The 15,340-nt window shown below is 33.4% G+C and overlaps 2 protein-coding genes across 2 annotated transcripts; both read left to right on the plus strand.

The window, feature by feature from the left end:
- Positions 1-5,767: 5,767 nt before the first annotated feature.
- On the plus strand, positions 5,768-7,431 carry Bm2511 (thioredoxin, identical; the record flags this gene model as incomplete). The annotated part of the gene is made up of 5 exons (XM_001900767.2): positions 5,768-5,842; positions 6,017-6,091; positions 6,654-6,793; positions 6,999-7,098; positions 7,384-7,431. The coding sequence occupies 5 exons, from the start codon at positions 5,768-5,770 to the stop codon at positions 7,429-7,431; spliced, it is 438 nt and encodes a 145-aa protein (XP_001900802.2).
- Positions 7,432-9,830: 2,399 nt separating this feature from the next.
- Positions 9,831-14,773, plus strand: Bm2287 (RNA recognition motif.; the record flags this gene model as incomplete). The annotated part of the gene is made up of 10 exons (XM_001900766.2): positions 9,831-9,836; positions 10,666-10,886; positions 11,015-11,111; positions 12,162-12,257; positions 12,570-12,715; positions 12,867-12,942; positions 13,096-13,303; positions 13,705-13,889; positions 14,197-14,387; positions 14,734-14,773. 10 exons carry the CDS (start codon positions 9,831-9,833, stop codon positions 14,771-14,773), a joined length of 1,266 nt encoding a protein of 421 aa, XP_001900801.1.
- Between the last annotated feature and the right edge of the window lie 567 nt (positions 14,774-15,340).

Here is a 15,340-nt window from a genome sequence, read left to right on the forward strand (position 1 = left end):
TTCTGAGCTTTGTAAAGGAGTTTGCTGATCTAGCAAAAATTGTTGTTTCCGCTTCTGAGGATATAAGACATAAATAGATAAAATCAGGTGAAATTCTCACTTCTAAACTCTTCCTACGTTTCGTACGTCACACCCATTTCCAGTGCAAACTTATTTGATCAAACTGTTAATATCATATAGGGGAACTTTATGGCAAAATAGCCAAGTGATAATAAGATGACGAAATCCCCGTTTGTTTTGCATTTCAGTTTCCAAGAAATATTCTCAACAAAAATTTCTTAAACGACGATTCTACTTTAATTTTTGGACTTTGTTGAAGAAATCACATCTCGACCCGAGTTACCCTTTCGGTGTTACGCTCTTTACCAGTTGTCAATTAAAAACATCTGAGCAAAAGTTCATATGAATGATTCAGCATGCCAATATATTATTCTTTACCGATTCTACTTATTTGGCAGGAATATCAGAAGTACAAGTAATCTCAAACAAGAAGATTCTGCTTAAAATGAAATAAAACAAACACTGACTTTTCCTAGCAGAACAGCAAACAGTTCAGTTATTGCTGATCATGTTGTTAACCAAATTAACTAATCATTTTGCCATTTCAACAATCAAGAATCTATGATATGAATAACCCAGTGATCTCAAAAAGTGGAAAGTGCTACTGCTGCTGCATCATACAAGGTAGTCATAAACTCAATATATCATTACGACACAAATTAACAGCTAGAAAATGGGTTTATTAAGCAGCGTCGTAAGAGATAATGTCCTAGAGATATTACTGTCAAGATGATGTTCAGAAATGTACTACTTCGTCTGATAGGGAAGGTAACTACTTATTCAGGAATATATCTTTGAGCTGTTTCCTGGAAACTTTATAAATACAAAGCGAAAAGCGAAAAACAGAAGGAGGGGAGGGCAGAGTAACTGGAACTGGGTTGCGGTAATGAAAGTACATTTTAAAGTGTAAAATTGATAAAATCACAACAGAAACTGGAAATAGTTTAGTTCAGCACAAAAAAAATGAAATTGCTTGAGCAGTTAGGAGAATTTTTTTTCACGACCAAAAAACACATCCATTCCATGTAAATTCTTTCAGTCCTTAAAATTTCTGTCCTTCCCAAGCAAAATATTTACGATAAATTTGCTAGATAAGAGCTATAATAAAATGAAAAAGAAGTTAAATCACCATAAAAGAATCTCAAAGACTTTTTAACATGCACAATAGTTATGTTCGCTTCGAAAAGGGAAAGACTTGGGATTAATATAGATAAAAATTCAGTCAACACTTAACTTCAGCCAATCTAGCATTCCATTGTTAATATATGATAGTGAGAGAATGTAGAAAACTAACTACACCTAAAACTATGGACAGGTAATAATTACTCATTGAAGAAGTTTTTGGGGAAAACTTTTTGATGTAAATGTTGATAGTGCGAATGGAGTACAGGAATATAATAATTCCTTTATTAACAGAAACAACCGTATAATAAATTTTATAAAGAAGCAAGAATAATTGGAATTTCTTTGAATAAGTTGATCCATACTATATAATACGTATATAGTGTTAAAGTGGGAGTGATCATGATAAATTCATTGCTAAGGTCATCATACATTAATAATGTTACATGTTAATGCATACAAAAAAACAAGGGAGGTAATTTAATGTATGAAGAATTTTTCTTCTACACAAAGGCTTTGAGGTATAATATAATAAACATGAGTTAGAAATATGTGAGGTCAAACATTTGCACATAATTTTGCGAAGGGATCATCGAACATATTTTAAAGTACCATAATTCGCAACAGAGAATACTCACTGATTACAATTTGCTTACTATCCGCAAATATTATGAAATGGCAATATAATTCACCTCAGTAATATATCACTGCTTCTTCCTAATTTAAGCCCACAACGAATGCAAATTGAAAGATATCAGTATGTAACAAAACAAATTTACAGTGAAAATCTGAAAAGCATTATAATACAAGCATAAATAATCACGGAATCTACCACACACTTAAAAAATTTTTCTATGACGAAAAAATCCCAATAAGAAATCGTTCCCATGTCGGAATTACATTTTTAAAGAAAACCTTTCTTTATGAGGTACGTGCCATAATGCATTCCAAATATTACAAAAACACAGTTAAGCTTTTTGAAACATTTTATTGACGGATTTCACATCTACAGATTGTTATACACAATGCGTGGGATTAAACGGAACGTGAGATGTAATGTAGTGTAGTACAATGACATAATATACATAATGAAATCGAATATCGAAGAACAAATTTATCTTACAATATCGCAATGCCACTAATTGCATTGAAAAAACAAATTAGCTTTAGTCTTTAAAATTAAAAATGCTCAAGAAGTTTCCAAAACTAATATTAGGAATCTGTTGCTTTGGTTAAAGACTTCTTGAAATAATACATTCTCTACCAATAAAACAGCCTTCTACCAACAGTCCGATTTTTTCTCACACATCAAATAATGCATAAACGCTTAACAGACAGTGGAACAAAATTAAGCGTTACGGACGCTTTAACACAAAGCATACGTCTATGTTCTTATATCTGTTAAGCATTCATGTCGTTTACTGTTTCATAAAGCAGATTCCTACACGAAATTACAACTAATGCACTTATTAATAGCATATAGTTCCGAAATGGTCTGTATTTAATTTTGAGGTTATTTGGTCAGGCGTATTTATTTATAATTTATGAGAATCAAATCCAACAAAAATTTTTGTTCCCTCACTTTATTATAAGATCATCGTCATAAACAATCAGTAATAAAGCATGTAAAAAAAAAAAAAAAACTTGTATTATTGACTGTTTTAATGATTTAATTAAAATACAATACTGAAATCGATAAATGAAATGGATGCAAACTGAAGGTGAGAAGATTAAACATTTAGTCAAAAAATAAGCAAAGCAGATAATTTTACTCGCATAATTCACTCATGAAGAACCGTAGACGCTTTCATCGCTGTAAGCAATGTACAGAAAAAGATCCTCTTCGTGATTCTCCTGTAAATACAATCTTTTCTGAAAATGATCTGTCATTATTATATAATCTGCAATGACCATCCACATTTCAATATGTCATAAAATCTCATCGAAAATAATAATGGCACAGTTTTTCACCGCCGTGAAGAGCTAGCAGCTCGAAGAATCGAATCCATAAACACGTCAAAAATAGCATTGCAGACCGATGATACTTTCTTTCTTTTTATCTTTTACTCTTCCACTCTTCTCTCTTGCTTCCTTTTTTCCAAAAAAAAGGTACCGTAAAGATAGAAACGTGCCCCAGAAAAGTTTTCATATAACTAAATAACAACAATTAGGAAGAAAGTGATGTGCCAAAATATGCAGTTCTTACTTGATATATTTGTCCCATTGTTGTCATTGTTTGTGGAATAGAGTTATTCACAAAAAAGAAAAGCGCATCCTCTGGACGTAAATGTATCCTTAAAAAAAAAAAGTTTTCTAATTAAAAAGCCATCAGCGGATTATTTTCATCAAACACTAAAACATTTTTTTGCAAGCTGTTTATCAATGACACTATTTTTGTTAAATCACTGCCCAACAAATCAATATGGAACACTTAAAAATGGTTAAGTGAAACAAGTATGAACAAGTTTTATGCGAACTTCGTCTCTTGATTGCTTAAAGTGATGAAAAACTGCAACACCTTTCACTGAACAGTAAAGGACAGAAATTTTTCTCATAAAAACTGTTTTCACTATAATTCCCATAACACTCATTCTGAGGACCTTCATCTGTTTCAGACAGAAAATGCGGAAAAACCGAAATACAATATGCGAAAAAAATTTTGTATTAAATCTACAAGATAGAAATTTGTAGACTAGAGATTTTGAAAACAAATATAAAACTTCCAGTTTTTTTATAACTCAAATGAGTGAAAATAACAGGAGAGTTCAGTTTAAAGAGAAGAAGCAAAAAAGTTTGTAAAGACACAATCACCAGGGACAAGTCTAGGAGACACAAAAGCTGTCGAGAAGCGCACCGTAAACTAAAGCCATTACAAGGGGGAGGATTCGCAATAATAGAATCTCTTCTTTGGAAGTATGAAAAGTAGTAAAGGAGTAACTGTGCATACTTAATCATTACTAAGTATTCCACGTAAGAGACGTATCATTACTTATATAATTGCATGAGTGACTTCGTAAACACATCGTTGAATAATATTTTTAACTTGCGCTATAGAATAAACTCTCTTTTGAAGAGACTTCTTTTATGCTTAAACCGAAAAAAGTTATTCATCAAAAGATTAGTTACAAGTTGAAATGTGGGAAATGCGAGAATCTTGACGTGTTCAGCACACATTATTGTCATTATGAGCGCGCTCACAGGTCTCTTCCCTCGCATGTTTGTCACCAGGAAGGCATCAACTGTATCTCTACACCTCCTTTTTTGAATGGATAGAAATCTCATTGTTTCCCTCACCTATGCATGCATCTCACTTACAAAATCTGATGATTTCAAATTTGCAGCGTACGTGTTACGTGTGAAATTGAATAAATTGATTAGTATGGGACGACGAGTTTCAATCCGAGTTGGTTGGTCAACGTTGCAAGGATAACATCAGTGCTCTATGAGGAAGTGATTATTCCAACATCTCAGAAATTCCGGTTAATTATTCGATGCTTCCATCTTTAATTTTTTCATCCATAGTTTCATGTGTGTGCAAGTTTCCTGAACAGCATTTTAACGATGCATCTTTGTGCAGTAGTTTGCTTGCTACTTAGTGATTTTCGAACAAAACTTAAGGACATATCTCTGAGAAATTAGCAAACTCCACCCTTTCCCTGCTTCTCAGGTAGCAAGTAGTATGCTTATGTGCTCGATTTCTTGGATGATCGGATAGTTAAATAATTGGTTAACTTGTCGCTTGGTTAAACTGACATCTCCTGACCTTGATATTTATTCATCATCGTATCGGTAAGATCGGTTGCACTAAGACGGATTTTAAACGAATATTCTCGACGCTGCTTAATAAACCATTTTCCAGCTGTTAATTTGTGTCGTAATGATATATTGAGTTTATGACTACCTTGTATGATGCAGCAGCAGTAGCACTTTCCACTTTTTGAGATCACTGGGTTATTCATATCATAGATTCTTGATTGTTGAAATGGCAAAATGATTAGTTAATTTGGTTAACAACATGATCAGCAATAACTGAACTGTTTGCTGTTCTGCTAGGAAAAGTCAGTGTTTGTTTTATTTCATTTTAAGCAGAATCTTCTTGTTTGAGATTACTTGTACTTCTGATATTCCTGCCAAATAAGTAGAATCGGTAAAGAATAATATATTGGCATGCTGAATCATTCATATGAACTTTTGCTCAGATGTTTTTAATTGACAACTGGTAAAGAGCGTAACACCGAAAGGGTAACTCGGGTCGAGATGTGATTTCTTCAACAAAGTCCAAAAATTAAAGTAGAATCGTCGTTTAAGAAATTTTTGTTGAGAATATTTCTTGGAAACTGAAATGCAAAACAAACGGGGATTTCGTCATCTTATTATCACTTGGCTATTTTGCCATAAAGTTCCCCTATATGATATTAACAGTTTGATCAAATAAGTTTGCACTGGAAATGGGTGTGACGTACGAAACGTAGGAAGAGTTTAGAAGTGAGAATTTCACCTGATTTTATCTATTTATGTCTTATATCCTCAGAAGCGGAAACAACAATTTTTGCTAGATCAGCAAACTCCTTTACAAAGCTCAGAAATGGCTGATTTACTTGCTAATATCAATTTGAAGAAAGCTGATGGTACAGTAAAGAAAGGAAGTGATGCACTGGCTGTAAGTCTTCCAATGCTTCATTTTAAAATAATTTCTCCGGAAATATGCAAATGAGGGAATAAGGTTTGTGAAAACAGAAAGTTAGTAACATCGAATTATTATTTTCTATCTGCAAGGGTTTCTTTCCTTTAAATAGCGCTGCACAGAGCTATTCTCAGAATATTATCATTTCAGAACAAAAAAGTTGTGGCATTATATTTCTCAGCACATTGGTGCCCACCGTGCCGACAATTTACACCGATCCTAAAAGTGATTTCTAAACTTCCGATTTTCAAAATGACGCTAAACTGGCATTGATAGGGCTTCAGAGATCGTGAAACACAAAGCCTTTATTAATTAAAGCAAAAATCTTGAAACTTATATTAGTCTTGTTTTGGGAATTTTTTGGATTTTTAATTTACTTGACATCTGGTTTAAATGGGAAATTATTTTGTTAATTCCTGGAGCATAGAAATCTCCACTTTGCATTATTTGATTTTCGAGAGCACTTTGCATCTCATCAATTTCGAAGGCACTTTCTCCATAGTATGTTTGAAGTGGCAGTTAATTACGGAAGTTAAATAAATAGCTAAGATAAAACCTGATTTGTTCATTTTTGAAGCCGAATTAAAATGATATAATTTTGCAGCATTTGTTTGAGAAAGCGTCGTGAAATAAGACAGTGAAATTCAACAAGGCTATTATTTCTGTACCAATATTATAAATTGATATTATTCTGTGCGAGAATAAGTTAGCCGGTTTTCTGTGGAATTGACCTCAATCTCCAAAATTAGTTTTATGTGTAAAATAATTACCACGTTGATATATTCAGGAATTTTATGAAGAAGTAGACGATGACCAATTTGAAATAGTATTTGTCTCATTGGACCATTCCGAGGAAGATTTGAATAACTATGTGAAAGAATCACATGGCAATTGGTATTACGTTCCTTTTGGTTCCAGTGAAATCGAGTTTGTTTTTGGAAGATTTTTCCATGCTTGGTGACAGAAGGTTGAAAATAGAATTGCTTACTTTAAAAAAAAAATGACAAACTATAGCCTACATGACACTTTTATCTGCCTCGGGAGCTTTTTTGTCGAGTAAGCTTGTCAGTTCAGAAATTCATATAAAAGCAATTTTCTTAGTGAACTCCTTTTATTGTTATTTTATTTTGAGAAAACTAAAAAATAAGTATGAAGTTGCCGGAATTCCTATGCTTATTGTGATTAAATCCGATGGTAACGTTATTACCAAAAATGGCCGAGCTGATGTTTCGGTAAGTTTTTGTTTTGTTTGATATTAGATGCAGAATTTTGATTATGAAAAATTTCATCGAAATTTTGCTTCTAAATGATAGAAAAACTATAAGCACTCAAACTTAACTCTTTGAGAACTTTATTTCTGTATCTTATAATTGAGCGCACTGATCTTTGCTAAGATTCACACTCACGAAGAAGGTATTCAAGGGGAGCAGCCACTTACAATCATCATAATTTGAAATATTATCAATAGAAAGTGGCTATATCAAGAAAAAAAAGTGTTTTCCACTGCAATACTTCAGGGCAAAGCACCACCGCAAACGCTTTCAAGCTGGTTAGCAGCAGCGTAGTGCGGATTGAACGAAATAATCTATTGGTATTTCTACTATCACTTTCTATTATTTCGAATATTCAAAAGAATTTTTCTTATCATATCGTTATCATATCTTTATGGTATTAGAATGGAAATTTTTGGCTCAGCGTTCGTGTAATTATTTATTTGCTGTGCTGATAAAAAACACTTTTTTGATTTGGCTTATTGCAGAGAAAAACTGTCCGATTTCATTTTACTAGTATTGATTTAGTTCTTACGATTGAAATTAAACTGTTAGGAGAGATACAATTCCTTATGTATCAATCGGCATATATACATATATATTTTTTTCAAGAAACATGAATCTCGAGATATTCTTAATTCGACCACTCACAAGTATCAAGTTGACAATCAAAATGTTGATTGGACAAAGGAAACAAAAAGGAATTTTTAAACAGGTCGAAAGAGGGTTAATCGCAGAGTGTTATCCTAATTATGGAAATGTAGTACGTAAGGGGTTTCACAGTAACAGGGCGTATAATATCTCTATCCTTAGGAAAGTAAAGGGAACATTAATAAAATGAAAAGTTTTGTTTTCGACGTGTCATATATATTGAATGACAGACGAAATGAATAATTGGGATCTTTTGCTAGTAAGGTTTTATTGCTGGAATATTTTTTGGGCTTGGAAAATTCCCGAATGTCAGTTAGTTTTCAATCTACTAAAGATATTATTTTAAAAACTTCTATTAAATAAAGTTCAGTTGGTCATTATTAGTCAACGGATTTTTTTGGAGTTGCTGACTACATTTTTTTTTTTTGGAGTGACTTGGAGTGTGCTTCTGATTTTCACATGGCTCTGATTTTATATGCCCTTTGGTTCAAATGACGCGAAGGAGCATTTAATTATAAAATGTAATTTGATGGCTTTTTAAATAATAGTTTTACGATATGCTGGTTTATGAGGCTGGGAGATATGACAATATTGGTGTTGAGAGAATCGTTCGGGCGTTATATATCGACCTGCTTTTGATTTTGCTAAGAACTGTAGGAAAACTATCACGTACATAAGAAAAAAAAATCAGGAGTCGAGAATCATAGCTTGTCCTACCATATAAGACGGGATTGCTTCTGTTGTTCCCCATTACACAGAATGAAGAGCGATATGATTTCAGATTTGAATTGTTAATAAATTTCTAATTTCGAAATGTGTTGCATCAGTAATCCGAGAGTTTGGTTTGGAGAGAAGAAGCAAAAAAGTTTGTAAAGACACAATCACCAGGGACAAGTCTAGGAGACACAAAAGCTGTCGAGAAGCGCACCGTAAACTAAAGCCATTACAAGGGGGAGGATTCGCAATAATAGAATCTCTTCTTTGGAAGTATGAAAAGTAGTAAAGGAGTAACTGTGCATACTTAATCATTACTAAGTATTCCACGTAAGAGACGTATCATTACTTATATAATTGCATGAGTGACTTCGTAAACACATCGTTGAATAATATTTTTAACTTGCGCTATAGAATAAACTCTCTTTTGAAGAGACTTCTTTTATGCTTAAACCGAAAAAAGTTATTCATCAAAAGATTAGTTACAAGTTGAAATGTGGGAAATGCGAGAATCTTGACGTGTTCAGCACACATTATTGTCATTATGAGCGCGCTCACAGGTCTCTTCCCTCGCATGTTTGTCACCAGGAAGGCATCAACTGTATCTCTACACCTCCTTTTTTGAATGGATAGAAATCTCATTGTTTCCCTCACCTATGCATGCATCTCACTTACAAAATCTGATGATTTCAAATTTGCAGCGTACGTGTTACGTGTGAAATTGAATAAATTGATTAGTATGGGACGACGAGTTTCAATCCGAGTTGGTTGGTCAACGTTGCAAGGATGACATCAGCGCTCTATGAGGAAGGAGGGACATTTAGGCATGGGAAGGTGACGAGGGGTCAACGCGTAGGATGCATTCGGAGGGATGTGTTTTTTTTGGAAATAGTTTTGATACTAATCGTTCTAGCAAGGTCTCTGTTTCCGGGTGCTTTGACCTTAGGGCGATTAATCCGCATGTTTGGTGCATAAATGAGAACGGATTCTTGATGATACGGGCGGGGGAGCCCTTGGTATTTTTGTAAAATCCCATAACTTCTTGCCACTTATGTGATACTTCGCAACTCGTAGACATATTTAACTCTGTGATGTCCCATTCTCTTTTCTAAATTATTTTCGATATTTTCAAGATCGAACGATCTGGAATTGTCACTCAGTTAAAGAATGTAGAGTAAAAAAAAAAATAGTTGGAGTCGTTTAGTCTGTTTGGTACGCATTACATTGATTTTCTTGTTTGGCGTTGCGCACATTTTGATTTATATATTTATTTTTAGTTGTTGGTTGTTATATTGCAGCACAGTTTGATCCTGTTTACAGATACGGTCATGTCTGTAAGTTGCCTTTTTGTTTTGTCTTTTTTTTTTTTTTGCACTAAAAAGAAAGAAGAATATTCACCCATTATATGTATTGAAGTTTGATGGAATAAAGAAAAATTAGGTAAGCAATAAAGTTTGGCAGGAATATTAATGTTAGAGGAAGTATTAGAGCTAGTTGAGAAATTGCGGGGAATGGATGAATGTCGGTTGGCAAATGCTCAGTAGAAAGGAAGTAGTGTATGTATATTCTTTTAGTTAGCGTGTGCAACAGTGCTCCCCTTTGACCTCCCATTCTATAATGATACTATTTGAAAAAAAAAAAACTCGCATATTGGTATCGTAACGGAAGTATTCGAGCGATTAATATTGAGGATAGCATAGTGACTGATAGTAAGTATAACACTTTTGTAAGATGGTGAAGAGAAGCGCGGATGACTGTATACTTATTCAAGCGACGAAAAAAGTGCGGGAGGAGGTATGTGTGCTTGTTAACCTGTTAGATGTTATCCTAACTTTTCTTATCCTTTTTTGTTTATTTACAAAGATTTCTTCCAAAAAGTTATAAAGAGAAGTACAAATATAGTACAAATATAAAGAGAAGCATATCAGATTTTTATTCTGTTTCAGTTTTAATTTTAAGAGAATTTCTCATGTGACTATTGATATTTATACACCCTATATTTCCATGAGTTATTATTATGCCGTATAAACAGAAATAAACTATGTTAGATGTTCCATAGTCGTTCACACTGTAGATGCATCATACATAATCACACAGGCATTAATTGTTATTAATGCATCATACAGAATAGGATCAATTCAAAATTCGTTTTTCATTTTTCAGTTTAATTCGTATGGCTACGGAGCGTATGGTTATGGGCAACAAGTAGCCACACCTTATGGGCACGATGAAACGGGCATGATGCAAGGTGTTATGGGTCCTGGAACTGGTGGAGGTGGTAGTTGCGCTAGTTCAGGAGGAGCGTATAATGCTCGGTATCATTTCCAGGCAGCGCAGAATGCTGGATTTGATACTGGTAGTGAAGATCATCAACCAAGAACTGTGTATGTTTCCTTCTAACTTCTACTGTAGTTGAAATTTCTTTCCCTTCGATTTTGCCATGTGAAAACCCATTCATACTGAACTGTACTATCAAGATGCTTTGAGACATATTGCTCTTCTTTAATTTCAGTTATGTTGGAAATTTGGATCCTAGTATAACTGAGGACTTTATTACTACGTTATTTGGGCAAATTGGTGCTGTAACGAAAACAAAAGTTATCTTTGATGTACGTCTTTCGTTTTTGCTCAGAATTTTAGAATTGTGATAGTTTAAAATTTCGAGGTATTTGAGAGAAATATGTGCATTCTTTTTGCAACTTGTTATTGTTTACAATATCATTCACGTCCGCTTTGGTGGGTAGCGACGCTTCTTTGTTATTTTTATTCAAATTTTTTTCATTTTTTCCTCATTCATTATACACTTTCTGGTACATTCATTATTGTAAAGAGTTTTGAATTTTTCACCTTTCAATCGAAAAAGAAAAATCGGACGTGATATGATATGTATGCAGATAATAAGGGAGATATACACATGGCGTTGTTGGTAAGGACTACCTGATGCTAATTGCTACTACAACTACCACTGTTACTACTTTATTGCACATCTCACAAACAGGATGTGGATATGATATGAATATGTGAATATTTGGAGAACAGGGAGAGTGTACTCAAGTTGTCTCATATACACAGACTCTAATTCACAAACATGCCGGGGCATTTCGCGCTCTTTGGCTAAGTACCAATTTTTTCAAATTTAATTATTTCATCATTTTCATTATATCTTTGAAGTTTTTTCATTCTTTTTCAATTCATTCATTCATTTTCCTTCTTTTATTATTGTCGAATTTTCTTCAATTCTATTTTTAAAACAAAAAAATCTTACTTATTAGAAAGAAAAAAGCCATTGAACCCAAATAGCCTTGAGACTGCATCATCTCATATAAAGGTAAGTACCTGATGGTATCGCGCAGCATCCCAATCCCAATTACCTCAAAATACGAAGAGATTATAGTACTTAGTAGTAGTAGTAATAATAGGTGCGAGTAAGGAAGGGTCTGTTGTCAATTAAAACAAAACAGGTGAGTGTCAGATGTGCAACAACATTTGGCGCTGTTTCATTTTTGGACGCTTCGATTTCGTATATTTTGAGTCACTCCTAAAATTCTGTTATCTTGAACTTTTTTTATGCTTCAAATTAAAAGACGGAAATGTAACAGCGTCAAAGTAACTTGAAGTGCCAAATAACCTAAATTACTTTTTTTATATTTGTTTTACAGGGTACTAATGATCCGTATGCTTTCGTGGAATTTGCCGATCATTACACTGCCGCGCAAGCATTGCAGGCAATGAACAAAAGAGTACTTTTGGAAAAGGTTTATTTTTAATACAAAACATAACTGAGCATAGAAAATTTTCTTATTATTGCAGTTCTACTTTATATTTTGATGTGTTGAAACTTCTGTAATTGTTTATTATTTTTTTTTAGAAAATGAAAAAAAGATGTCAAAAATGCAATAATTTGAAATTGCTGTTGTATGTTTCAGGAAAAGAGCCTTCATTGCCCAGAATATAATAGCTAGGACACAGAGTTGATCATCACTAATTAGAAATATGTAATTCATTTCAGATCGTAGTAAAATATATCAATATTTAGACTGTGTATAACTTAAGAGGAAAAACTTTAGGAAATGAAAGTAAACTGGGCTACAGAGCCAGGATCACAAGCCAAAGTGGATACTAGCAAACACTTCCATGTATTTGTTGGCGATTTATCACCAGAAGTTGATAATAAAGCGCTGAAAGATGCATTCGCTCCATTCGGAGAAGTTTCGTGAGTTTTTTCTTCTCAGCTCAATTTATGAGTGAATAAGCTTCAGACACTTCCTTAACAAGGGAAAGTCAAATTATAGGCTATTGGTATTTAATAATAATCATTGTAATTAAATTCCGCAATTTTTAAAATCCTTTTTTGCTTATTGTAGGGATGCTAAAGTAATTAGGGATGCAACAACTTTGAAGTCAAAAGGCTATGGATTTGTTTCCTATCCAAAGAGAGAGGTAAATTTTTTAATCTTCAATCTTTTTAATTTTTTCTTATGGCTGTATTTTTTAGTTTCTGAACATTGCTATACGTTTCTTTACCGATTGTCAAATTTGATGAGGTAGCGAAACAAAAATATATCTTTAATAATGCGTAAATCCCAAATTTAGGAGGCGGAGCGAGCAATAGAACAAATGAATGGTCAATGGTTAGGACGGCGAACAATTCGCACAAACTGGGCAACACGTAAACCAACTGGTACTGGTGCCGGTGATGGACAGTATGGACGTTCTGAGTTGAATTACGATGATGTCTACAATCAGACAGGTCCCGACAACACATCTGTCTATGTCGGAAATGTTAACTCGAGCGCTAATGGTAGGTCATTCAAGTTATTACTGAAGTATTTGGAAATAAGTTTGCCGGATGTAAAAGCACTTCTTAAGAGCTTACCTGTGTTGCTACTGTAATGAACCGTCTTGGTGCATTTATGAAGCATTATCGCATGGTTTAGTGTCAGAAAAGTGCTATAACATATTTGTAGCGCAATCATTTCTCGAGCTCTGAGTCGTTTGAAGTGTATTTGTGCTCCTACAGTTGTAATAACAATTTGAAATTAGGTAAAGGATAACAATAATTGTTGTGTGGAACAACTTCATTACTTAATTCTTTAGGAAGTTTAGGAAGATATAGAAATTTTCAAGATGTGCGTTATTATGGCGTATTCTTTTATAAAGAAGTTTAAGCAATGTTTTTTATTCTTTTTATAAGTTTTTTAGATGAAGACTTGAGAGCAGCATTTGACAAATTTGGTCGCATCCTAGAAGTTCGAATCTTCAAATCACAGGGATATGCATTTGTGCGTTTCGACAAAAAAGATTCTGCTTGTAACGCTATTTGCAAAATGAATGGACAAGAACTGTGCGGTCAAAATATTAAATGTTCTTGGGGAAGAACACCTGAGGTAAGTCAAATTTCGTAAATTGTGGAACTTTCTCTGTCTTTATAAGTCGCTTTTTGTTGGCAAATGCTAATAAATGTAGTTTATATTGTAGTGATACTTCAGAGTACTAGTATTGGTGTTTTGCACCACCAAAGGTAGTTGAAAGAAGTTGAGGAGTTACAATTAAGGTATATGTGGTTTAGGGTTTCTTTAATTGAAATCTTTTTTTCTTCAAAAAGGAAAACACCGTACTTTTTTCTAAAATATCTAAGTTACGCTTTCAGTCAAGTTATGCTTTCTTTCAGTCGTTCTAAAAATTTTTCCTCAGGGTCACAGTCAACAAGCTAGTGCATATAATCAAGCCCAAGCGTATGCAAATTATGGTGGTTATGGGGCCTATGGCTATGGGAATGGTGCATCAGGAGGTCCGGGTGGTAGTGCTGCAGCACAACAACAGTACTGGAATTATTATCAGCAGTATTACAGCAATCCCCAGCTTGTCCAGCAGCAGTGGCAGAGGTTTGATTTTCGACTTGCATTTATTATTGTAAGTTGTTGAATTTTCAACATGATTATAAGAAAAGAATTAAATATATTTTTATGAAAAGCGATACACAAATGTATTTGAGCATCTTCCACTTCTTTTTTTGGATTTAAATAAGGAGGCTGACTATCCTATAGTCTCTAGTATTTCAAAAACTATGGAGAAATCATGTCTTAAGAAGTGAAGTCTTTTAATAATAGAATCTTATTTGTCTTGTTTTGGGCTATATATTTCTTTGATTGCATAATTTCTGTTTCAGTTTCTTGGTTGAGTCTTTTAAAAGTGTTTCTTATTATCCTTCATTATTTTTCTGTGTTTCAGTTATTGGCAACAACAGCAGCCACAAGGTGGAAATCAGTAAACGGAATAAAGCGACAATGTTAGGAGAGCAGTTCTCTTATTTGAATTTCCACGAAAGAATCGTTTCAAATAATTTTGAACAATTAACATTTTTCTCAAACACTTTCGTTGCATCACTCTTTTATACCTAATTTAAATCATATTTCATTTATTAATTGTTATTCAAACAGTGCATCTCATTGACTTTCCATTGATTTTTTTCCTTCGGTACGAATAGTACATGTTTCACCTGTTAAACACATTTATCATAATATCCTATGCTTCTATTTATTTCTTTCCTTTTTTCTTTTTGAATAATTTACTTTTTTTGTTTATTTTTGTCGTCGACGTTAAGCAGATTATTTGGGTTTGTCGTTGTATTTTTCTTTTCCAAACTTCATTTTTTATCATCACAAATATTTTTTCGTTTTGTAATGCTTCTTTCTTTGAGCGGTTAAATGAATTTTCTGATTTAAGTCGTACATATTTCATTTATTTGTTGTCCTGTTCTAATTCTACTGATAGTAAGACTTTTTTTTTCCACCTAGTTAACCCATAAGGGTTTTGTAGGAGAGGGAACGCTATCTTA

Source organism: Brugia malayi (assembly GCF_000002995.4).
Source record: "Brugia malayi strain FR3 genome assembly, contig: Bm_v4_Chr2_contig_001, whole genome shotgun sequence".
Taxonomy (NCBI): domain Eukaryota; kingdom Metazoa; phylum Nematoda; class Chromadorea; order Rhabditida; family Onchocercidae; genus Brugia; species Brugia malayi.